This window comes from Echeneis naucrates, chromosome 7 (assembly GCF_900963305.1).
Source record: "Echeneis naucrates chromosome 7, fEcheNa1.1, whole genome shotgun sequence".
Taxonomy (NCBI): domain Eukaryota; kingdom Metazoa; phylum Chordata; class Actinopteri; order Carangiformes; family Echeneidae; genus Echeneis; species Echeneis naucrates.
In genome coordinates this window covers 862546-885863 of record NC_042517.1, presented here as the reverse complement: position 1 = coordinate 885863, position 23318 = coordinate 862546, and the positions used below count along the sequence as shown (strand labels likewise).

General features: G+C 44.7%; 2 protein-coding genes across 3 annotated transcripts; both read right to left on the bottom strand.

Annotated features, from left to right (window-relative positions):
• Positions 1-549: 549 nt before the first annotated feature.
• On the bottom strand, positions 550-9431 carry marchf9 (membrane-associated ring finger (C3HC4) 9). The gene is made up of 4 exons (XM_029507027.1): positions 9099-9431; positions 2945-3100; positions 2067-2259; positions 550-1616 (listed from the first exon to the last, which is right to left on the bottom strand). The coding sequence occupies exons 1-4, from the start codon at positions 9429-9431 to the stop codon at positions 1285-1287; spliced, it is 1014 nt and encodes a 337-aa protein (XP_029362887.1). The 3' UTR covers positions 550-1284.
• A 6373-nt stretch (positions 9432-15804) lies between these two features.
• tspan31 (tetraspanin 31) lies at positions 15805-22800 on the bottom strand. 2 transcript variants are annotated; one of them, XM_029506468.1, is made up of 6 exons: positions 22626-22800; positions 19739-19906; positions 19288-19368; positions 19027-19167; positions 18611-18721; positions 15806-18132 (listed from the first exon to the last, which is right to left on the bottom strand). In XM_029506468.1, the coding sequence occupies exons 1-6, from the start codon at positions 22686-22688 to the stop codon at positions 18058-18060; spliced, it is 639 nt and encodes a 212-aa protein (XP_029362328.1). In that variant the 5' UTR covers positions 22689-22800; the 3' UTR covers positions 15806-18057. The 2 variants fall into 2 exon arrangements, with proteins under 2 accessions (XP_029362329.1, XP_029362328.1); XM_029506469.1 differs by lacking the exons at positions 19288-19368; positions 19739-19906 and having other exon boundaries at positions 15805-18132.
• Between the last annotated feature and the right edge of the window lie 518 nt (positions 22801-23318).

The following is a 23318-nucleotide window of genomic DNA, read 5'->3' as shown; positions in this document are numbered from 1 at the left end:
CTCGGTTTATCTGTTGAATGTTTCCTCATTGAATGTTGTTATGAAGTCTGTGAGAAATGAGTTCCCCCAAATTTACAAACCGAACATTTAGTTCAAAGCACAGACAGGCGACTTCAGACTGAACTGAAGATCCAAACCGTCCATCATCTTACTGACTGATCAATTTGCCCCCCTTTGGTTTAACCAAAGTGTAAGTTCATAAACAATAAATGAATAATGTAAATAAAGAATGAGCCACTTTATTTCCCCAACACATCATCACCTCACTACATTTTCACAGGAAACGGACACACTCAGTCCTCACATGCGTCAAACTGCAGGCGAGATAAAGAAAAGGCAGAGTGAGACTGATTAGTAAGAGACCGTCTGATCTCCGGTTTTAATCCAATAGTTCAGTTTTTATCAAATCTGAATCAGCACACAGCTGAAAGAGCTGGAACACACTGCCGTTTGTCACGTTGACAAAAAGTTGGTGCAACAAAAGCAGATGTTTTTAAAGTGTTTATTTTGGCAAGCACCATTTGAAGTAGAGCAAATTTGTCATGTGCTTATGTTATGTGATGAAGAATAAAATTATATACCCATGCAAAATTCCCTGTGAAATGTACATACGCATCTTTATTGCAGAAAGGTTAAGTGTCACTGAAATCTTACTGATTTCTCTTCCTTTTTTACTTCTTTATTTTTTTTACCTTTTTTTTTTACTTGTAATGACTTATTGTTCTGTTGTCTCCTCTGTCTGTTTGTTTCAGTTTTCGGTCTATTTACCAGCATTTGTTTTTGTGTAGAAATTTTACGTAATCGTTACACATAGCTGTCTGGAAATGCTCGGCGTGTGTGGAGTCACATGATTTCCTCTAAAATCAAACATCCGTACGAAATCAAGGTGAGTAAAAAACGGACCCAAAAACAGAAGATACAAATCAAACCGAGAGGATCAAAAACCAAAAAATTTAAATGTCTCTGCATCCTGAAGTTGAACTGGAAAAATTGTCTCATCTTCTTGGATAAGGTTACAAAGCCTGTTTCAACCCCCCCGCCCCCCCACTTCCCACGTCAGATTCTGTATTTGATGTCTTTTTCGTCCTTATTTTCAAATCAGTTCTTAAATTATTGAAAAGGAGCATCTGGCTTCCTTTTGTAGTACGAAACACGAGGAGAAATCCTCCGGTGTGTTGTGCGTTGATGCTCCGGGCGTCGCTGCCGCCTACATTGGTCTTTATTCTTTCAGATTAGGTCCACGAGTCCCTTCGTTCATTTACATCTGCAGCCCGCCGCGCGCCCTCATACGGTGGTGACCCTCATCACCACCTCTCGGTTGGCGGCGGCGCTGATCCGCGGGTCGTTGGGCCTCAGCTGGCTCAGGATGTGTAAGATGGTGTAGCCACAGTGGTGGTTCAGAATAGTTCTTAACCTGCGGCTCTGTCGCCCGCCGCCGCTGCTGGCCAGACCTTGAGGGTTGGAGCGGGAGCCGCGAGCCCCCGTCTTACTGCTCGAACTCACCGGGTCGCCCAAGTCCTTGGACTTCTCATAGTTCAGTACTTTCCACTGCTGATTGACGGCCTGCCATCGTTTGAAGATCCGATACACCGAGGATCCCTCGTGGATGATGAGGCCTGGGAGAAAAAACAGAGAGGCTGAAGGACAGACGTGAAAGACGCAGACTTCCTGCTGCTTTACATCAAATGTTATCTTAAAGGGCCCACGAGATGCAATCAGCATCATAGGTAGGAATTTTCCATCTGTGGGGGAGAACAGACAGTTGGCAGTAACGGAGTGCAGATATCTGACGCCATCTGCTCTCAGTGTTGTCTTACAGAGACAGCCGACCAGGTTGTTTCCACAAAAATGTGAGATTTCATCAACATGCGGCCGGCTCTCCTTCTACCTATGCACCATCTGCTTATCTAGTTTGGTAATTTTGTGACGACCTCAACAAACAGCAGAATGTGAAGCGAATGCATCGTTTGTGTTAGTTTGCATAATGGAAACCAACGATTACTAATAATTCTGTTGTCGTTCCGCTCCTCTTGTTGCACAATGTGTCTGTGAATCGGCTGCGTTACCTATGCAGACGATGTCCATGAAGCCGTACATGCCGTAGCAGATCTGGAAGAGCAGGTCCTGACGCTGCCACTTGGCCGACGGGCTGAGGGAGGACCAGATGAGCCAGGAGATGCTGGCGATGAGGAACAGGGAGCCCAGGATGATGGCGGCGATCTGCACCTTCTCGATCACCGTCAGGGAGATGGCCTGCCACTGCCAAGGACAGCAGAGTGTGGACCAGATCAGGAGAACCCAAACCCAAACCCAAACCCAAACCCCCTCCCTGTCTGCTTTGCCTCCATGTTGGCTCAGTTCACAGCTTCACGCTGAGTTTGGAAGATGTGCTTTTGGCTGCATCCACCTCACTACGAGCTCTTTAAAAATTCATCCGGTCATTTTAAATTCATAATCTCAAACCCTTCAGTGTCTGTTTGGACCTGTTTTAACTGATTTTGTTGCTCCATTATTTATGAATTGTTGATATGTTTGTTTTCATTGATTGTTCCTCCTTTTATCCTAAATTTAGACTGAATCCTTTTCACCTTTTTATCCAACTTAATAAACAACAAAGCTTCAGTGTCAACACAACATGACATCATCAGCAGGTTGGGGAGATGCCATTTTGAATCTTCATGTCAGCCATCTTGGTTTTATAAAAAAGCTGATGCTGAGCTGCTCTGTTCTCTGTCCTGATTGGTTAGCGCTGTAGCCTCACAGCAACAATGTTATGGGTTTGATTCCCAGTCCTCAGCTCCAGCGTCCTCCTGCAGGCCATCAGACTGTCTCTCTGTTTGTCTCTATATGTCAGCTCTGTGGCCCCGCCCTCACCCAACGCCACCTGTGATTGGCTCCTGGCCCTCGTGACCCTGACCAATAGGACGGTGTCCCTTCAGGTTACCTGCAGGGGGTTCTTGGTGCTGATGGCCAGGACCTGGTACTTGAAGTAGCAGAGCTCGCAGCTCCAGGAGCCCCGCTCGCTGATCCAGCGGATGAGGCACGGCTGATGGGTGCAGCGCACAGAGCCGTCGCAGCGACACGGACTCAGCAGCTCCCCCTGCAGGACGCACAGGAACAACAGACAGGTGAGTCCTGAACCAGGGTTGAGTCACAGAAAGACATCAGCTGAAAACTGCTGAACTCATAAAGAAACATCTGAGGTGTGACTAATGCTAAATGCTAATGCTAAACTTTTCCTTCAGTTATTAACTAAAGAGGTTGAACGTGGATGCACATTAGAATTCAATGAAAGTTTTCTGTTTATATTCTGATCAGTCAGGATTTTAATGCGCTAAAAGAAAAGAGCAGCTAATAAAAGCTATCAGTCACCACTTCACACACAATGTTGTATGACGGTGATGATGATGAACATCAGAAAAAAATCAGACCAACAAAAACATTTTCAGTTCAGAAACACGTGAAAGCAGCTTTTGGGCCAATCTGACGGCGTGTCGGCGACATTCAGGCCGTCACCTCCGTTCAACATCAGACAGCTCAAAGTCTGAATCCACAGTTTTCAGCAGACCTCTGATTTAATCCTCAAACAGCTGATGGCTTCAGGGAGGGTTAGGGTGAGCTGTTAGTGAATCGATGAATGGGCACAGCGTGAGGCGAGGCCCAGTTGGCGAAGGGGCATGTTAGCACTCAGCTACAGCAGCAGGAAGCGGTGAAGCTTCAAGGGCAGCAGGATGAAGGAGAGGAGAGCTGCCGAGGCCCGACAGTTAAACTCATCCTTCCTCAGAATAACGCCCCCTGCAGCAAACAGAGCGCATGTTCAGGATTTACAAAAACAAAAACTGGACTGAACTGCCTGAAAAAACATTGCAGCTACAGTCAGGGGCGACGCCTTAAATAGGACGTTGAAGTCTATGGGAAAACGTCCCTCCTCCTCAGTAAACGTTTTCCTGATCAGAAAGGAGGGGAGGGGTTAGTGGGCGGGCCACTGCATGACTGACAGACTGTACCAACCAATCAGGTCAGATCCTCCTTCTCCTGGTTTCTAATCGATAATTCCATTTAAACAAACGTCTCCACGTGTTGTCTTGTTTTGTTTTTTTTTTTACTCCTTGTTGGTCCCAAATGTGACCTTTTGTGTCTCATTGTGTTTGTGTGCGTGTTGCCTTCAGGCAAAAGCAGTGACTCTAACTTGCACATTAAATTTTCTGCCTCTAAATAAAAGCACTGACGTAAAAAATTTTGCTTCAAGAGGCTTCAAACCACGAAACCACGAGACTGCTGTTTTATCCAGGTATGGAATAACAGCGTTTCCATCTCAGACCTCATCAGATGAATTTCCAACACGCTTTTTTGTTTTCGAACACGTCCAACTGAAACTCCTACTCCTCTTTAAGACGAACACAAGGCTGGAAGTTGTTAGTAAATCAAATGTTGCCCCCTAAAGAACTCCACTGACCTCCAGATCCAACTTTTCCCAACGAGCAGAAATCAAAACTGCCAAAAATTAGCGAGTACCATCATATTTGCCAGTTTCCTGGTTTTTCTGTGATATTTGACAGCCTGCCAGAGAAAATGAAGCAGCAGCATGTTAACGCTGGTGTCAGGAAATAATGACGGGCAATTTCCACTATTTTTCTACTTATTACTGAAGAAATAATTATCGGCTGTACTGCTGATGGGAAATAATTTCTGCTTCAGCCATACAGATGGAATAATACGGAGCCAGTGGTTTTCTGTGTTAATGACTTCCCACATAAAAACCGATTCAAGCTATTTGGTGAAACCTTTTCATGAGAAGTGTCAACAGTAAAACACAGACAGTGAAGATCTTCAGACCGCAAGATGGAGGATGGCTTGACCAAAGAGCTGCAGATTTCCAACAATCTCCATTCAGTCTGGAATATTTGAGGATTCAATTGCCTCGTGGAGCACTCAGAGGAAAACTGTGGAAACCAAAACTGAAGAGGTCAAACATGAAGAACTGGAGGTGATGCATATCAAAGGTACTGAAAAGAGTAAGTGATCTTCCTATTGGGCCTGCCTAAATATCTGAGCACAGGAAGTATCATATAAAATATATGTGATATTAAATCTGAGTGTTTGATGTCAAACCACCAGGTTGAGGCTGCAGAAATAAAGTAAATGAAGTTTATTAACGTGCAGATAAAAATCTGATGATGATCTGTTTGCTTTTCCAGTTAATTTCCATCAGCGCCCAAAAATCTCAATGTGACTCAGAAGACGTTCGCAGTAACTTGCCAGAGAAGCTGTTGTGTAATCAGCACACAACACAACACAACACAACACAACAGAGTGTTTATGCACCACAGAACTGCGCTGACTCAAATAATGCCTCTCCTTCTTTACTGTCCATCCTCACTTCGTCCCCCATCTGGCTCCGCTGACCTTCCTGCTCATAATAAAACACTTCAAGATTGGCCTCGGCAGATGAGCCACATGCTCCTCGTAAACTTTAGAATAACTTGTCTGCTGACATTATAGAGAAAACGCAGAGAAGGTCAGCAGTAGATGAGGAACTAAATAAAAACAACGTGAAAGCAAACATTTCTGAAATGTCAGGCCTCCGCTGAGGTGCGTTCGCTGCGAGGAAACATTTTGGGGCTGAGATGAAAATGTGAATGTCACGATCAGCTGGAACAAAATAAAAAGAACAGCTGAGGCTGTTCAAGCTGAAAATCTGAGCTGATGTCTCATCTGGAGCCAAAATGTTTCTGATGAATTTCTCTCCATCCAATTAAAACCATTAGAGCATCTTCAGTGTCTCAGCTTCAGGCTGTCTGATGCACAATAATCGATCATCCTCGATATTCCACCTCAAAGAGTGACTTCATCTTCAGGAACGTTTTGTTTTACCTTGTAAGCTTGATGCTGCAGAAAATATCAAACATCTGCTGTGAAGTCAAGTTAACACGATCTTTACTCCGTATTAAGTCCTCCTTCCTTCGTGAGCCAGTCATTTAAATAACGACTGATAAACGAGTTTATGTCCAAACGAAGCTTCTCTGATTAAACTGGCAGAAACCAAACAGGACGCCGTCTTTCTGTGTTTGGTGTAAAGGCCTCCTGTTGACCTGACAAAAAAAGGAAAGATCCGCCACCTTTGACAGCCGCTTCAGCCTGCGGAGGGAGGTGATTATGTCTGCGGGTAATTGGCCCGCTGACAGCGACGTGATCCTGGCCCCTGTTGTGACCCGCTTGAATAATGAAATAACAATAAAATGGCATGTGTGCCTCCCACCCTGCACCTGAGGGGTGTTTAAGGGGGGAGGAGCTGAAGGAGCCATGTTGTTATTGTTGTGTTGCACGATGAGTCACCTTGCCGGAGAGCCCAAAACACCAACCTATCACCACGACAGGACATCAACGGGGGGGTCCATCCCCGTCCTCATCCAAAACACAGTTTACTACGGCCCAGATGTCATAAATTAGCACATGGGCTGTAATAACACTGCACGCCTATCTCAGTGACTAAATGGTAATATCCATCTGTGCTCCAACAGGATTTACAGGGTTTCTAATTATCCTTCAGGCTTCACGACTACCTGCTGAGCCAGGCGGCACACGTTTCTGCACATCTGGTCAGACACACAGTTGGCCACAGACCAGAGAGGAGAGCAACTACTGACTGTTCTGTTTGGGGGAGGGGGGGGGGGGGGAGGGAGAGAGGGGGGGAGGGGGGGGGGGGGGGGGGGAGGGAGAGAGAGAGAGGGAGAGAGAGGGAGAGAGAGAGAGGGGGGGGAGAGAGAGGGAGGGAGAGGGGGGAGAGGGAGAGAGGGGGGAGAGAGGGAGGGGAGAGAGAGGGAGGGGAGAGAGGGAGAGAGAGGGAGAGGGAGAGAGGGGGAGAGAGGGAGAGGGAGGGAGAGAGGGGAGAGAGGGGGGGAGAGAGGAGAGGGAGAGAGGGAGAGGGAGAGGGAGGGAGAGAGAGAGAGGGAGGGGGGAGAGGGAGGGAGAGAGGGAGGGAGAGAGGGAGAGAGAGAGAGGGGGAGAGATGGAGAGGGAGAGAGGGAGAGAGAGAGAGGGAGGGGGGAGAGGGAGGGAGAGAGGGAGAGAGAGAGAGGGGGAGAGAGGGAGAGGGAGAGAGGGGGAGAGAGGGAGAGGGAGGGAGAGAGGGGAGAGAGGGGGGGAGAGAGGAGAGGGAGAGAGGGAGAGGGAGAGGGAGGGAGAGAGGGAGAGGGGGGGAGAGAGAGGGAGAGAGAGGGAGAGAGGGGGAGAGAGGGGGGAGAGGGGGGAGAGGGAGAGAGAGGAAGGGAGAGAGAGAGAGAGAGGGAGGGAGAGGAGGGAGGAGAGGGAGAGAGAGGGAGAGAGAGGGAGAGAGGGGGGAGGGGGGGGAGAGAAAGAGAGAGAGGGAGGGAGAGAGAGGGAGGGGGACAGGGGGGGAGAGGGGGGGGGGGGAGAGGGAGAGAGAGAGAGGGAGAGAGGGGGGAGAGGGAGAGAGAGGGGAAGAGAGGGGGGGGAGAGGGAGAGGGGGAGAGAGAGAGAGGGAGGGAGAGAGGGGAGAGAGGGGGGGAGAGAGGAGAGGGAGAGAGGGAGAGGGAGAGGGAGGGAGAGAGGGAGAGGGGGGGAGAGAGAGGGAGAGAGAGGGAGAGAGGGGGAGAGAGGGGGGAGAGGGGGGAGAGGGAGAGAGAGGGAGGGAGAGGGAGGGAGAGAGGGAGGGAGAGGGAAAGAGAGGGAGAGAGAGGGAGAGAGAGGGAGAGAGGGGGGAGGGGGGGGGGGAGAGAGAGAGAGGGAGGGAGAGAGAGGGAGGGGGAGAGGGGGGGAGAGAGAGGGAGAGAGAGAGAGGGAGAGAGGGGGGAGAGGGAGAGAGAGGGGAAGAGAGGGGGGGAGAGGGAGGGAGGGAGAGAGAGGGGGAGAGAGAGAGGGAGAGAGAGGGGGGAGGGGGGAGAGAGGGAGAGGGGGAGAGAGAGAGAGGAGAGAGAGGGAGAGGGAGGGGGGAGGGGGGCAGGGGGACAGACAGACAGACAGACAGACAGACAGACAGACAGACAGGGAACAGAAATGTCTTGAACTTGTCGATCATTCAAAGATCAGTCGATCTGTTTTCTGACCAATATGGCCACGGAGGGGTGGAGGGGGTATTTGGTTGGTTTTTTTTTTGGTGGGGGGTCTTTAGTTTTTTTTTTTTTTTTTTTTTGGGGGGGGGTCTTTAGTTTTTTTTTTGCTGGGGTATTTTTTCTTTTTTTCCTGGGGGGTATTTTTTTTTCCTGGGGGGGTATTTTTTCTGTTTTTCCTGGGGGTTTTTTTTTCTTTTTTCTGGGGGGTGTTTTTTCTTTTTTTCCTGGGGGGTATTTTATTTTTTCCTGGGGGGTATTTTTTTTTTTCCTGGGGGATATTTTTTCTTTTTTTTCCTGGGGGGTATTTTATTTTTTTTCCTGGGGGATATTTTTTCTTTTTTTCCTGGGGGGTATTTTATTTTTTCCTGGGGGGTTTTTTTTTTTTCCTGGGGGGTATTTTTTCTTTTTTTCCTGGGGGGTATTTTATTTTTCCTGGGGGATATTTTTTCTTTTTTTCCTGGGGGGTATTTTTTCTTTTTTTCCTGGGGGTATTTTATTTTTTTTTCCTGGGGGGTATTTTTTTTTTCCTGGGGGGTGTTTTTTCTTTTTTTCCTGGGGGGTATTTTTTCTTTTTTTCCTGGGGGGTATTTTATTTTTTCCTGGGGGGTATTTTTTCTTTTTTTCCTGGGGGGTATTTTATTTTTTTCCTGGGGGGTATTTTATTTTTTCCTGGGGGGTATTTTTTCTTTTTTTCCTGGGGTGTTTTTTCTTTTTTTCCTGGGGGGTATTTTATTTTTTCCTGGGGGGTATTTTATTTTTCCTGGGGGGTATTCGGTCAGACCTCATTGCTTCACTCTCTTTGTCGCCATGCTGGCCGGTTCTCAGCTGTGTGGAACAGATAACTTGTGGAAACAGAACAGCTGCTGTACAAATAAATCTGACTGCTGATTTAAAGGATGGTCACAAACCTCAGTCTGATCAGGTTCACACTCTTTGTGACAGATCAGAATAAAGAACCTGAAAAACAAACTTCCCATGATGCTGCTGGGGGGCTGGGGGGGGCAGCAGCACACAGAATGCCTGTACCTGCTCTGGGCCTTGGAAGCAGATCCGGCACTGGGGGGTCCGCAGGCTGCTGGCGGTGCTGGCCAGGGACACGGCGTCCAGGCCCACCTGCAGCTTCGGCTCCTTGTCCTCGAACGCCAGGCTCCGGGGCCTCGGGTCGCTGCCGTAGTATTCCTCCTCATCATCCCGGGAATGGCAGTCGACGAAGGGCGGCCAGCCGCAGCCGCCCATCCCCAGACCCCGCATGCTGCCGGGCCGTCTGTCTGAGTCTGAGCCGGACTGTCTCGAATCGGATCGCATAAACACCAGAACCTTCAGTTCATTGAAAAACATGCGGATCCGATACTTGAACATGTTTGGACACATACAGAATCCGCCAGACCGGAATAACTCACTCAGGTCTCCTCCAGCTCTATTGTTATCGTTATCATTAATAATATGATGATGGGTTTAATATTCACACACCTGCTGTGTGAGAAACGAGGCTCAGCCAATGCGGATGACAGATTTTCCCTTTTCAGCTGGAGGACACACTCTTTCAATATTCATTCGTCTTACAGAAGCATCTTCCATCTCTGCCCAGCTCTCCTCCACAAACAGCACAATCTGATGTCCTCCTCAGCAGCTAAGAGAGAAGAAGAGAAAGAAAGAGCCTACATGTTTCTGCTACCCGAAGCAGAAGACAGAGAGAGAGCGGACGGGTGGAGGAGAAGAGCCGGGAACCAGAGGATGGGATGGAAAAGACAACGACATGCCATCCACACAGTCACATCTGGGACTCTGCTCAAGAATCATAATCCAAAAAAATCTGTATCTGTAGTTTTTCTGCCCTTCCTCTATTTCATCTCCTCTCTGAAAAACCTCTGCTTGGTCCGCCGACAATCCGGGTCCACCGGGACGATCCAGCCCGTCGAGATCCGGATCACAATCCTCTTCATCTGCATGTTTTCTCCTCCCTTCAGGAGTCTACGGAGGAAAACATGGCAACACAACAACAGCCCACAGTCCGGAGAAAAAGGAAGAAACAACAACAGGGGCAGAAAATGTCACAGAGGAGGGGTAATAACGGAGCCCTGCGATTTTTCTAATGATGCCTTGAAGATGTCTTCGCATCCGGGAGCAATTACACAGCAGTAATGGCATCGATTATTGGCTCAGATAGATGTGGTGATGCTGATTCTCCTCCTCGAAATGGTCGGCTTGGAGATTGAACCAACGCAGCAGCTACTTCCGGAGAAGAAGAAGAAGAAGGAGAAGGAGAAGAAGAGGAAAATGGAAACTCAGCCTATGAGATCAGTCGGCAGTCAGCCGTCCTCCCCCGGCCGGTGACGCTCCTCCGGGCCGCCGGGCCGACACCGAGCTCCGGCTCTCATCTCGGACCAGGCGCTGTCCAGGGTGCTGATCACCCCCCACCCCCACCGGTCACGTGACGGCTGCGGCCACATGCACGTGGAGCCCGCCAAGTACGAACCGGTCTCTTTGTCTGGAACGGGCTCCGGAACAATCACGTAGAAAAGTCAGATTTCATGATTTCAAATCAGTGAAATTCAGTTAAAAGTTGTTGTTTTTTTTATGACAGTGACATCAGAAACACGATGAACATGACGTCATTTCAACGTCACGTGACGTCACACTCATCAAACTTTCTTGCCGGATTAAAATTTAACTGAATAAATCAATAAATCAATAAACTTCAGATTAAATTCTGTCTGAATCTGCTGGACTGAAATATTCCTCTTTCCACTTCCCTGATTCCAACACACATTTGATGAGAGAACTTTACAATCTTTTTGGTAGGAGGAATAGACAAACGCACACATTGGCAATCTAAACACAACACACAGTCTGTTTTCTATCAAAGTGTCCAAACACAGCAGGTTCTGGTTCTGGTTCTGCTGTGTTTGTGTGTAAAAGAGCTTTATGACAAATGTTTCAGTGTATTTTACATATTTCATCTTCGTCACGGACTGATGGTCTGAAGTGACTGAACTATTCAACCAGAAGTCTTTTATTTTTATTTTTATATATTTGTATTGATCTTACATTGACTGATGCTGGACAGTCCGGCCATTTCTAACTGTATCTGTACGTTGGATGAATAAATCTGTCAGTTCACTCATCAGCTGATCACAATGAGCTGAATATCAAACAGCCAGAAAGAGAGACGTCTTCCATCAATTAACTGAAAGTCCAAAAATTCAAAATACAAACATGTCAGCAACAAACAAAAAAGGAGAAGTAGTATTGTTGGAAATGAAATGTTGTCCTTAAAGCAGAACATGTCTAAAACCACCGGCAGCGTTTTGGGGTCAGATTTGGACACCCGCCATCAAAACAGGTCAGATTGTATTGAAGTTAATGGGAAGATGGCCTTCCATCTCACCAATTGCTTTCTGTCTTTTCTGTTTATAGTTTATGATCTCAGTCTGGAGTTTCTCGTTGGTCTCGGGTGTTTTTGCCCCGGGTCAGGAGCTCCCTGACACCCCAGCAGGACGTCTGGCTGCACACAGTTAGCTTTGAACGTTGTGTGTCACATCCACATTAAACGCTTAAATGTAATGTTTCCACTATTAGTTTCATTCATTAAATCACGGCGGGCCACTAACTCGGCGATCTGCACAGAAAGGTGGACAGATTTCAGATAAAGAGCTGCTGGATTAAAACAGTCTATCTACTGAAGGACCCAACAGCTCCGAGGCCTCACCTGAATATTTCCTTTCACGCCGTTTCATTCTCCAATTCAAATGATTTTTATAGTCTCAGTTAGATTAAGACTTTAAATGTAATGTGTGATTAAAATTCAGCTGGATCTGTATTAATAATGAAGCACAACTCTCTCCACGTTATGAAGAGCTTTACTTTAAATCAGTGATCACATGGAGGTTGGTTTATTTTGTACCACTAACAGGAAATTGGGGGTTTGATTCCCAGGTAGGACGAGGCCAGTGCTGGCCCCGCCGTCACACCAGCACCGGCAGCACCGGCCCCTGATGATGGGAACACTGGGGGCCCGGAATGGGAGACAGTCAGGAACCAAATCTAAAGAGTGAGACCCTGAAAAGGATTCAGCACAGAACCCTGAAGCTCCCAGACAGAAGACCGAGGCTTTTCATATCCGACCGTAAATATTAAAACATAAACTGAAAGAAATAAAATCCATCGAACTTTCACTGAGCGGCTTCAGCTCTCTTATGTTAGACTTTGATCTGGTTTTACTGTGTCAGCAGAGATCCAGAGTGAAATACAGATGGGGTGAATCTGTCAGTCACCGACGAGGCGGCCTGCAACTGATGACAACAAACACAGCTAAAAAAAATTCAGCTGTAAACGTCCAGCTCATGCTGCAGAACCATCAGCAGGTCCAACACCAGAGGAGGGGAGCGTCCCGGTGCCGTTTATCAGGGAGGAGGTCAGGAGGTCACTTTAATCTGAGCCTGACAGAGAAGAAGCTGCCTCGTTGTTTACAAAATCCCGTCACACTGATCCTGCTCGAGCTCTCTCACGCTGCTCGTCACAGAGATGGATTTATTTGAAGTCCCACACTTCGGCTCTGAGTGGCGTTCACTCACACGGACCAAACTGGGCTCACATTTTCCTGATGTGACAGCAGAGCCGTCTGTTCTGTTCTGTCACAAACTGGCACAATAAAAAGACTTGAGGAATGAAGTGTTGTGTTAATGAGCATTACAGATGACGACGGAGGTTTGGGTGTTGGGGGAGGGGCGGTGGGAATGCTAATGAGGTGTTCATTTAGGAAAATAAAACTCTGATAATGGAGCTCAGGATCCAGAGGACTTTTTCTCTCCCTTTAAATTTATAAGCTGCAGATTTTATGTGTGCTCAGCAGGAACTCCTATTTGTGTTTAATGTACTGTAAACCTGAATGTCTCACCTCCTCCTGTCTTTGTGTTCCTCTCTCCTCCTGCAGAACGAGACGACTTCTTCCTTTTCCACGTCACCTCCAGCTTTGCTCCCACACAGGCCTGTCGGATGAGATCAAGTATCACTGCTGACGCCTCCCGCTGAGCTCTAAATATGTTTTAAGCTGTATGTTATACAGAAATGGGTTTTGTTGCTTCTTCCATACAGCTGAACTGCAGACGTCTCACCTGCTTTACCGCTCAGAGACATCAGTTCTCAGTTTTAGCTGTTTCCTTCTTTAGCTATTTCAAATTTGTGTTTGTCCTTTTCTCTGTTTCAATCAGGTATCAATATTTAACAGTTAAACAACTGATTATATAGGCTAATACTTTTATAACTATATCAATTTATCCATCCCATATTTACTGAGATGAATTTGTGGAAAATCCTACTTTTAATTAACAGATTATGTGAATTAAAATTGATCTGTGATCAGTTTATAAAACATGAAGTCCTATCATCATTGACAGAAAAGCCCGCAGAGCTATGAAGTCGACCAGCTTCAACAATAATAATAATGATGTAACAATGACAGAGCTTGTTCTGCAGCTTTGTAGATTGTCTCGGAGACTGGTTGTGTTTTTTTACTTTCATTATCACTTTTACACATTTGCAATGAAAAAAATATTTTAAGCAGACTCCAAAAAACAGATAATTGGGTGAGTTTAACCCTCAAGGAGGTAGATATTTAAAAAAATGTGACTTTTAAATTAAATTATTTAAGTGAAATACCACTTGAGGGCCAGAACAGTAATAATACCTGCACTGCCCTCCATCTGAGGCCCGACAACATGCATCTCTGCTCTGTTTCATTATTGATAAGCCTTATTGATCCGTTTGTCTCCCTCAACAATGAGGATGATTTACCTTCCTGTTTGTCTTTGCAGAGCTGTGAGAAGATCTGTATCTGGATCCAGATACAGACCTGTTAAAAACACACAGGTTCATCCTCAGTGATCCTGATCCGGTCACAGGAAACTCCCCCTGCTGATGTTTAGGATGCAGCTGGACAAAAACAGATGGCACGTCCTGTTTCTGCATGAGAACCAAGAATCCACACGTGAAAACGGTGGAAACATTATTTATTAAAGGATGCACTGAAACTTTAATGGAGTATTTCTAAAGTACATTATCCTTCAGTGGACAGCAAAGCTTTTCACATTAAGGACTCATAACTAACACAAATAAGACCACAGTAACCCCCCCTCAGCAGATTCTGGCTTTTATTAAAAACTCACAACCAAATTAATTCTGCCACCATGTCACTTACAGATGGAAAGGAAATATATCATCCTCCTTTTTCACCTTAAAAAATACGATAGAAATTTCAGTATCAAAGTGCTCCCCAAAGATTTGTGGAACTAAATCATTTCTTCCATTAATCATTAAAATCCCCCCAAATGCTAAAAAGTCCAGAGAATAAATAAGAATTTGACTTTCATACCTTTGTTGTTGTTTTCTTCTTCCATGATTGATGTGACACTTTCGAAGGGCACAAAGTCAGCTGATGAAATAAACTAACACAATTACAGCTAACTTCTTTGGAGAAGCAACAAGATGGAATTTAACGAGAATGTTCAATCTCAGTTTGCTGCAAAACTTCTGTGCTGTAAAGGAGGATTTCAAAAGCAGAGATTTTGGCATGAAGAGGATTTAAAGTTAAAGTCTGAATGTGCAAATTTCAGAGAGTCAGAGAGCCATCATCTATATAACATTTCTTATTTATCCATCAGACTAAATAATCTGGAGTGAAATATTTCATCTATCAACTACAAAACTGACTTTTGGAACCAAGTTAGGATTTAAAATCTACATCCAATAACTGTAACTTTTACTCCAACACTTTGAACTGACATATTTTCCTGTTTGTGTTATTTTAGGCATCAGTTGGCTTTTTATCGAAGCCAAATATCTGTAGATGTTACTATAATAGGAAACACTTCATCAGCCCCCACCGCCCTGAGAGCTGCCTCGTCACGCCCCCATGCTGAACAGGTAAACATAATTAGTCCTGCCTATAGGATCCGCCCCCTGAAGTCCATTCATGACAGTTTGATATAATGGACCAAATGTTTGTAGTTCCTGCCTCAGTGTGCTCGCAGAGATCCTTCTATATCTGTAAGAGCACAGATGGCTGTCCCTGTTGGTGCTATTCTCCAAAGCTAATACGCCCAGCATATGGACACGCTTCACAGGCTGGGGGTGATGTGGGGGGGGGACTGGCACCGGGCCCTCAGGAGAGCACGCTGTCAGGACGGGGGAGGTGATGTGTGCTGCTGGGCCCCATCGGCCGGAAACACTGACGACCCAAAGCCCTGAGCAGGCACATTTCACTTAGCGAAATGTTCCTGGTCGCAGGAAAATGAACCTGCAGGGCGTTTCTAAAGGCAGAGCTTAGGTCACGTCTTGATGGGGGGGGGACTCAGCCATGGGCCATTACGACGAGGGCAGCGGAGCAGTTAATCCTCATTTAGGATAACCTTGGTTGAAAGGTATTGAGACCATCTCCATCTGAGTGGACTGCCCCCCCCCCCAGTGAAGGGATATCACGGGGCATCAGACTTACTGCCTGAGCAGATTCATTTTACAGCTGCCATCTCAATGTTTGGAGGCGCTCTGACTTCCCGCCTGAAAACGGGCGGGAACGTCAGTGACGGTTGGACCCTGCAGACGCTCCACCGCCATCATGTGGTGGACGGAGAGCAGGACTCCTGCAGGGTTCAACCTGAAGACATTTCACTTCCTTCAGCTGCACCAACGCTGTAACTGTCAGACAAAGAGGACAAGCCAGAGACTTTTCTCCTGTAACGTGAGATGATTTATTTATTTCCCATTTGTCACTATTCCATATTTATGACGATATAATCACTTCATCTTTGAACATGACCTGAACTTGGATGAGCAGCATACAACACAACACAGTGAGCAATCCAGGAAGAGCAAAGTAAAGAACGACTGGAAGCTAATTTAACTTCATATCTACTTGTTGAGTTCACTTAAAATTGGTTTTATTAAGTTGTTCCAATTCTGAAAAAAAAAAAAAAAAAAAGAAATAATAAAAAAAAAAGATTTCTCTGGGATTTTCCAAGTCAGTTTATAATAAACTAAACTACCTGCATGAGGCGAGAAGACCTTTGTGAAGAAAAGACTTTGTAATAATCTCAAGAGCTCTTTAAAAGGATTTTGGCAGCGTCATGTCAGAAATTCAGCATTAACAGAGTCACACCACCACGAAAAGTGTATCCTTTAAAGACAATTACTTAAACAACGACTCAAGGGAAACAGTTCCCAATTTGAGGTTTTATTATTTGGAAAATTAAGTCTCAAAAATTACATTTGAATAACTAGTGCACACAAATTCAAAGTGAGGTGTAATATATGGCATAATGCTTAACGTTTAAGATCTGTCAAAATGCTTGTTAACATCAGCAACAACTCCAAAACCAGCAGCAGGAAATCCAGACCAGCGAAGCCAACAGGTTCAAGTAAGACATGTAATTACAGGTCGCATTAGTCCTTAAAGTTAAAAAGAATTCAAACAAACGAAACATCATGTAGAGAGAATCACTGAGCAGTGATTCATCAACAGGAGAAGTCAAACATCAAGCAAGGCATTAAAACGATAGAATAACTTTAACCTAATGTGCACCATCAACCTTAACTTAAATAGATCCTGAAAATATTTAACACGTCTTTACAAAGCATTTAACACTGATGAACAAAAAGAGCTGATGGCAGCAGAGGACACGGTGATGCCAACAAAATTAATCCACAAACGATTAACTGCTTCGAAATATTTCAAAGAGGAGGAAAATAATTGCAAACAAGAGCACTTTTTTCTTTTTTTACAATTAACACTTTAAAAACAAAACTGGATTTGCAATAAGCAGTTTTGGCCAGATTCACCCAACAGCACGTACTCATCATTATTATTATTTTTTATGCTTTTGTGATTTCTTCCAGTTTCACAGGAGGTAATGATACATACCTGAATCCACTTTTATTTTTTTCACTACCAGAATCTACTCTAAGCAACAACACTGTGTGACACAAAGGAACATGTTAAATACAGAAATGGGTGATTATTGCGGCCTTTAAAGACCTCAACGATGCAGGCAAACCTCCGAGTCGGAGGATCGTAGGACACGCAGCGAACCCACCGAGGATGAATCCTGTGAACTACAGTATTTAAAGATTATGTACAAACATCAAGGCTGCAGTCCGTTGGCGTCCTAACATCTCTGACTGTTAAAAGTTAAGCTGGCTCAGTTACAGTTCATAAATATTTGAACCCGAACGACTAACAACTACGTCACCTAAAATCTATTCTTACATCCTAAACCTGTTCAATCCTGACATTTGTAGCATCAGGAAAAAAAAAAAAAAGACGACACTCACTTTCTCCAAACTGCTTCACACCAAAAGGTCCCGTACGCCCGCCCAACCCTCCCGACTCGCAGACTCATCACAGACAGTTTTTACGTCACTGACAGCACTGACTGGAGGAATAAATGTGTCGTTAAGTGGTGACAGGAGGGAAAATTTCAAGGTGCATATACGTTTACTGTCGGACGCCGCACAGTCACTTGGGTTGAGTGTGTGAGGAATGAAATAAGCGAAGAGGCCGCTGGACTGTGCAGGCGCAGGACACATGCAGAGATGTCTCTTTGCTTGTTACGTAGTTGGGAAACTAGCAGGCTGCAGGCGGAAACTCTGGCACTCAAATCAAGGCTGCGTCCACATACCAAAAAGTCGCACTTCTGGGTAAGAAAAATCATCCTTTCATACACAAGTATCCAGATCTTCCATCTTCAGCTCAGGGCAAAAAGAAATCTGAACGGGTGACACGATGGAGTTTCTCAGGTGAAGTGTGTTGTTTATCAGTGTTTGTCAGGTGCAGCGTGCGCTCGTCCATTGTGTGTGTGTGTGTGTGTGTGTGTGTGTGTGTGTTGTGGTGGTTGTTGGTGTGGCTCTGTGTCATCTGCCTGAGTGTCTGCCTCTAGATGTGCATTATTCTGTGTGTACCAGTGTGTCTGAGACTGTGTGACTGTGGGACAGACTATAGGAAAGCACTTGGGTTTGCTCGAGGATCCTTCTGGTTTCTGTAGCGCACGGCGAGCCAGACTCCGAGGATCTGTGAGTGTGAAGGATTACAGGTTAGACAAGTTCACTGCTGCTCAGGGATCTGAGGTTGTGATGTTGTTCGGCAGGAATTCTCGGACGTATCATGATGTGACAGCCGGTTAGGGACGCCCCCTACTGGTCAGCCGCTCACCATCATTAACAACTTTACATGAAAAACATGTGACAGGAGGATCCGCAGTCTGACGCCTGCTGTGAGGAGAGCTTGGTGTCGGCCACTTTGTGGAACTAAAAGTGTGTGCGACCGATAAGGCCTGATATACCTGGGATTTTCTAAAAGCAGCTGAAACCTTTAATGAAAAAGAAATTTGCTCATTCATAAATGTACATAAAAACCTCCTTAAAAGACACTTCAGCGAAACCCTGATTGGTTTTGATGATTCAAAGTGTTTTCAGGTGTTAGTGTGGAGGAAGTGATCATTGCGGCGTGGATGTGGGCCTGCTATGCTAATGAGTGATGTCAGGCTCACCTCTGTGAAGCTAAAGAAGAGTCCAACACCCCCGAGGATCTTCAGAGCCTCTGTTGCATGATTCAGCATCTTATCCCCACAGCTGAAACACACACTTTCCTTTTTGCATATCTGGAGGGAAGGACAAAAAAAGAGAAGGCCTTTAGTCTGGACTACAGTTAGGTGTCTGAGAGCCGGGGCAGTGTTGCCCTCCACAATCTATTCTTACAGAGTTACAGAGTGTGGCCTAGTTCTCACTGATTCTGACACAAACATTTAATTTAACCAAACACACGTGTGAAAAAATGAAATAGCCTTGATGTTACCCTAACATGGTTGAAGACCACATAATCTGAACCTGCAGCAGGCTGCCCTGTGTGATTATCCAGCATGTTTCTTTCCTGGTGAGGATGGAAAAAGTAATATTTCAGACTTACAGCTGGACAGTTCTGCACATCCTGCTCAAACTCTGTCCGTTTCGTGGTCACATTGAGCAGCCCGCAGCAGTTCAGCTGGCTCTCCAGGTCTATCTTGGTGTCGTTAAGCAGAATGTTCCAAGCAGAGTTGAGAAGAGCCTCCTGGAAAAGACAGTGGGGGAAGAATCAGGAAAAGAATCTTTAAAGCACTTACTTCCAGAAACAGACACCTTTAACCAGGAGTGACGTTGACAGAGATGGAGAGGAGCAGAGCTCACTCACTTGCTGCCCGCGGTTCATTGCCAAACAGGAACAGGAAACTCCAAATTGGAAGAGGAAGACAACGAAGAGAATCACCATGTACTGGGAGATACAGGTCAAAGAAACAACAGCATGAAAGGCAAAACTGCAGCGTGCTCATCGTGTTGTACTATAAATTGATATTGATAGCTGTCTATATGTGTTTAATTTCACTGGTGAAAAAGGAAAAATGTCTTTTTACCCCCACCAAAAAAAAAAAAACAACAACAACAACCAAAAGCTCTTTAAGGCTCTGTTTAACTTTAATATTTTAACTCTGAATCAGTAACTCCACCAACATGGTGACATTCAAAACAATAGAGGAAATTATTGAAACTGACAGTTTATTGTTGGATTCCGGATAATTTCAGGCTGAACCTCCATTTCATTCAACTGCGAACTTGTCTATTAACCCAAAGAAGTGAAAGGATACGAAGAAGAGCATCACTTGGTGGTGGTGTATTGCTCCGATGAGTCCTACGATGGCGATGAGCAGCAGGAAGAAGCCCACCGCGATGACGCCTCCGATGATGTGGATGCTTGACACCAGGCCGAAGCCCTTCCCCCATGCTGCTACTCCGATCAGCAGCAGGCCGACCAGCTGTGGGGGGAAAGCTAGTTAGCTAGAGTCAGCTGAGCAGCACGTAATGGAGCTCAGCACACGGTCAGCAACAACAACACTCATGCTGTAAACTGTTGGAACTGTCTGCAGGCTGCCTTAGAGTTTAGACAATCACAGGCAAAGAAACAGAATGTCTGAAGGTTTGGAGCATGAAAACAAGGAGAAACTGTGTTTGTTGTCGTGTTTTCCTCTGCTCTACAAACACAAACTATTTATCTGCTGACCTCGTCTGTTTGACCCCCAAAGATCAAACTGCAGCCAAAGATGTTGAGTTTTCTAAGAAACTTGGAAACTCAGATATTCCCATTTGAGAAGTAAGGCCAAGTGAATGTTTTGCATTATGAAAAGAGGAACAGTCTGCCTGACTGTACACACCAACCACAGCATCACCACACTGGGTACACTTCTTTGTCGTGGCTGCTTTAGAAAGAGGCGGGTTGACTACAAAATAAAACAAAATCTAACAATTATTTCTCAATAATATCATCCAAAGCGTTTAAGTATAAGAATATTACTGTAATCACATTTCCAGCAGAATGCATCAGTCTTTCCAGAGGACAAAATTAATTACACTAATGTGACCCAGTCCCAGGTAAACAGCAGGAAATGTATAAACAGATTAACCAATTACAAATCATTGCTTTTTTTTCCTGTGGCTTGCAATGATTATCTGATTAATCACTTAATCTACCAAAAGAAAATTAATCTGCAACAGTTTGAAGAATTAGTTCATTTTCTTAGTCATTTTCCAAGCAAATGTGGTACAATATGACAAATTTGAGCTTTTTAAATTGAACGTGAGAGAAGTAAAAACAAACTACATTTTTTAGAGATGAATGTAAAACTAAGGAATACCTGCTGTGGTCATTTATAAGACCTTTCAAGGCCTAAAGATACCCTGTAATGAACTACACAAACAGCCAGGTGTTTATGTACAGTACTCAGTACTTAATGATCTTTAAGATATGACTGCGGTGAACTTTGGATATATTTCGGTCTGTAAATATGATCAGGAATGTACACATACAGCACCAACAGACACATTCCCTTTTTGTTTCATTTAAATCTACTTTGCGGTTCTAAAGTTATTATTGTCTGACAAAAACAAGTTACACTTTTTACTGACATTAAGATATCGTCCTGTAAGTATACGTCTACATTAATCTGAGACCAGGTAAACATTAATGCACTGTCTCTCTCTGACGAGCCTCAAACAACAACACACCAAGCTGTAACCAGCTGGGTCAACGTCCGTGACGTGAAGCACTGATGACTGACAGCAACAGAAACACCTGAACTCCATGATGCAACAGAGCAGTAAATAAAAGCTTAAATGACAGCAATTTTTTGTTGCTGTCACATAAACGACCAAAGTGCAAAAGTGTGTACAAGGGAACTCGTAGTCCACTGTCACAGTTCCTCCCTTGGTTTATAGATATATAAAGTGTCCTGGCAGCCCGCAACCACAGAGGCACACTATTTCATAACTGCATTTACTTTGACTTCCTAAAATTCACTGCTCTTTAAATATACTTGAGTTATTTTACAATGAAAGTTATTTAAATACTTTTCCAGACCAGCAGATACCTTCACTTCAACTCTTCTACTGTTTAATCAGATACCTTATGAGGCACAAATTGAGACAGTATTTAGGGTGCCTCTCCACCTGCTCTGTCCCAATTTAATTCTTATTGTTGTGACAACAATACACTTCAATACACAGCCAGAGTCAGGAATACGCATCTTCAGCAACATGAGCAACAGAGACTCGTCCACAAACTATTCATGATGATACTGTGAATGGCTCCTCACTTTAGTGTTAGAGGGTTCCTGCAGGATTCACTAAGTACAAAGTCAGACCTTTTAGATATATTCGTAACATCATTTGAAATGTATTGATTTTATAGTCATACAAATGGAAATGTTAAAACATGTCAGTCAATGATTACTAGTACAGATGACATCACCTCAAATGATTTTCAAACTAAGATGATTTTCAGTTTATTTCGAGTTCTTGTCATGACTTCGTCATCTATTTAAGTTTAAAGGTCTGGAGTAGTGACAGGGATTTTTTTTTATTAATTACAAAAATACTGTCCATTATGGCATGCCAGGTTTTCCTGTGCCTAAAATTTTTGGGAAATAACTTTTAAAAATACAATTTAAGTAAAAGTGAAGTAAATATTTTCAGCTCGTTTAAGCTGAAATGCTGTAAAGACGGAGAGAAAGAAAGTAAAGACACTAACCATTGACCGTATTTACAGGTGAATGGATGAACAGCTGATATCTAACAGACGTGCAGCACTGACACTGAGCTGGAGACACAGACAGTCCACACAGCTGACTGAATCTGAAGACAAACCGCTGAAGCATGTCAGCTCATTTCAGGACAGCCGGCCTCCCGGCTAACGGGAGCACAACACAATGGGGCTAGCTAACGGGCTAATAGCACTACACCACTTCTACAATACTGCCCACTCAGCTGACACACCACACGACACGACAGCTGTTTTTAGTGTGATTAACAGAGCAGGGTACGTACCAACAGCCACCCCCGGCCCGGAGCAAACAGAGGCGTGTGAAGCAAAAGGCGAAATCATCAGTAACATCTCTGCAGGGGCTAGGCTAGTTAGCTTGAGCTAACGGGGCTAGGCTAGTTAGCCGAAAGTTAGCATGATGACCCATTTTGTTCACTCACCATATAAACCACATTCAGGGAGCAAAGCGCGTTTTTGGAGCAGGTGAACCCGCCGCAGACCATGTTCGACTGATCCTCTGTCGGCCGGTCGGGCCCAGGAGCCGCACTTCTCTCCAATTTAAAAATAAAACGCGGAGAAAATCGGCGTTGTCCGGCGCTGACGTCTGGACCCAGGTGTTTCCGGTCAGAGGAGAGGGCGTGTCAATGACGTCATCGGCCCGCAGCGTCAGAGCAGAAACTGAATGAATTAACTGCATTAAAAATATAAAACACAATAAAAATCTGTCTTAATAAACAATAACATTATAAAATCTGAAATAAAAACAAAACGAGAGGTGGAAGAAATACTCAGATCATTTTCCCGTTTTCTAGATATTAAAGAGCTTTTTTCTCTGATACAGCATGGAGAAAAAACTGCAGGATTTGTTTCAGAGTGAAAACAATGCTGAAGTTTTTCAGTCTAAATTGAAGGAGGGGGGAAGAATGCTCCATCATGACCAATAAATGAGTTTCTTTAAAACTTTTACCTCATCTTTGCTTCTTTTGTTGTTGTTGCAAACCATTTCACAGATTGAGAAGCTATTAAAATAACCATAAAAGAAGTTTGGAGGGTAAGTTTTGCATTTGAATATATTTTTTTTTACAATATATACATTTTGTTTCCTGATGGTTTCACAATTCTACAATATTCTC

Coding starts and splice junctions, on each gene's coding strand:
- tspan31 (XM_029506468.1), bottom strand. CDS start 22,688: ATGGTCTGCGGCGGGTTCACCTGCTCCAAAAACGCGCTTTGCTCCCTG. Junction 19,907..22,625: donor CCCTGAATGTGGTTTATATG/GTGAGTGAACAA, acceptor TTCCCCCCACAG/CTGGTCGGCCTGCTGCTGAT. Junction 19,369..19,738: donor ACCAAGTGATGCTCTTCTTC/GTATCCTTTCAC, acceptor TGTATCTCCCAG/TACATGGTGATTCTCTTCGT.
- marchf9 (XM_029507027.1), bottom strand. CDS start 9,431: ATGTTCAAGTATCGGATCCGCATGTTTTTCAATGAACTGAAGGTTCTG. Junction 3,101..9,098: donor GCTTCCAAGGCCCAGAGCAG/GTACAGGCATTC, acceptor TGCGTCCTGCAG/GGGGAGCTGCTGAGTCCGTG. Junction 1,617..2,066: donor CATGGACATCGTCTGCATAG/GTAACGCAGCCG, acceptor TTTTTCTCCCAG/GCCTCATCATCCACGAGGGA.